Here is an 811-nt window from a genome sequence, read left to right as displayed (position 1 = left end):
TACGCCACAGTCCGGTAGGCTCTACATATCCTCGTGGCGATCGGGCGAATTGCCCGCGCCATGCCGGCGCGGGCACGCCTCAGTGCCGCGAGCCTTGGGGCCCAAACAGGGGCCCCGTAGAGCACCACCGACTTGACTACGTTGGCGTACAACCTACGCACCTTGTCATCCGGGCCGCCCAGGTTGGGGAGGAGGCGGCCCAACTGGGTCGCTCTCGCTCTCGCCCGGTTAGCGGCCGCGGCAAGGTGGCCCTCGAACCTCCATCGGTCGTCCAGGATCAACCCGAGGTACCTCATTTCCCGGGTGATCCTGACGAGGGTTGTATCCACATGCAGGGACAGTCCCTCGGGTGGCTTGCTGCGTGCTCCGACGTGGAACACAACGGCCTCGGTCTTGTCGAGTGCCACCTCGAGGCCCAGCCTGCGGATAGAGCTAACCACCGCTCCCGCTGCCACTCTCCCCCTGGAGAGGGCCTCCCCCCAATCGCGACCCCCGGCCATCACTAGTGTGTCGTCTGCATAGCAGACGACGTGACAGTCGGGGGGGGAGGTAGTCCGCAGCACCGGGTCGTACCCCACGTTCCACAAAAGTGGTCCCAAAACGGACTCTTGGGGTACTTCCCCGGCGCAGTTCCGCCCGCCGGCGCTCGCCGCCTTGGTCGATATACTCGACCTACCTGTTCCTTAAGTAGTCGCCCACGACCCGCTGGAGATACAATGGTATCCCCAGGTGTCGGAGCGACTTCCTGATCATTTCCCAGGGGAGGGTGTTGAATGCGTTGGAGATATCCAACGACACTGCTAACATCACC

General features: G+C 63.6%; 1 protein-coding gene across 1 annotated transcript; it reads right to left on the bottom strand.

Annotated features, from left to right (window-relative positions):
• Nucleotides 1-53: 53 nt before the first annotated feature.
• LOC105560225 lies at nt 54-500 on the bottom strand (the record flags this gene model as incomplete). Its single annotated transcript, XM_012009184.1, has 1 exon — nt 54-500. A coding segment is annotated over exon 1 (447 nt), but the record flags the coding sequence as incomplete, so codon positions are not given.
• Nucleotides 501-811: the final 311 nt, after the last annotated feature.

Source organism: Vollenhovia emeryi, unplaced genomic scaffold, assembly GCF_000949405.1.
Source record: "Vollenhovia emeryi isolate VEMERY1.0 unplaced genomic scaffold, V.emery_V1.0 DF951404.1, whole genome shotgun sequence".
NCBI classification, from domain to species: domain Eukaryota; kingdom Metazoa; phylum Arthropoda; class Insecta; order Hymenoptera; family Formicidae; genus Vollenhovia; species Vollenhovia emeryi.
The sequence above is the reverse complement of the archived record's forward strand: the minus strand, read 5'-3'. Positions and strand labels throughout refer to the sequence as shown.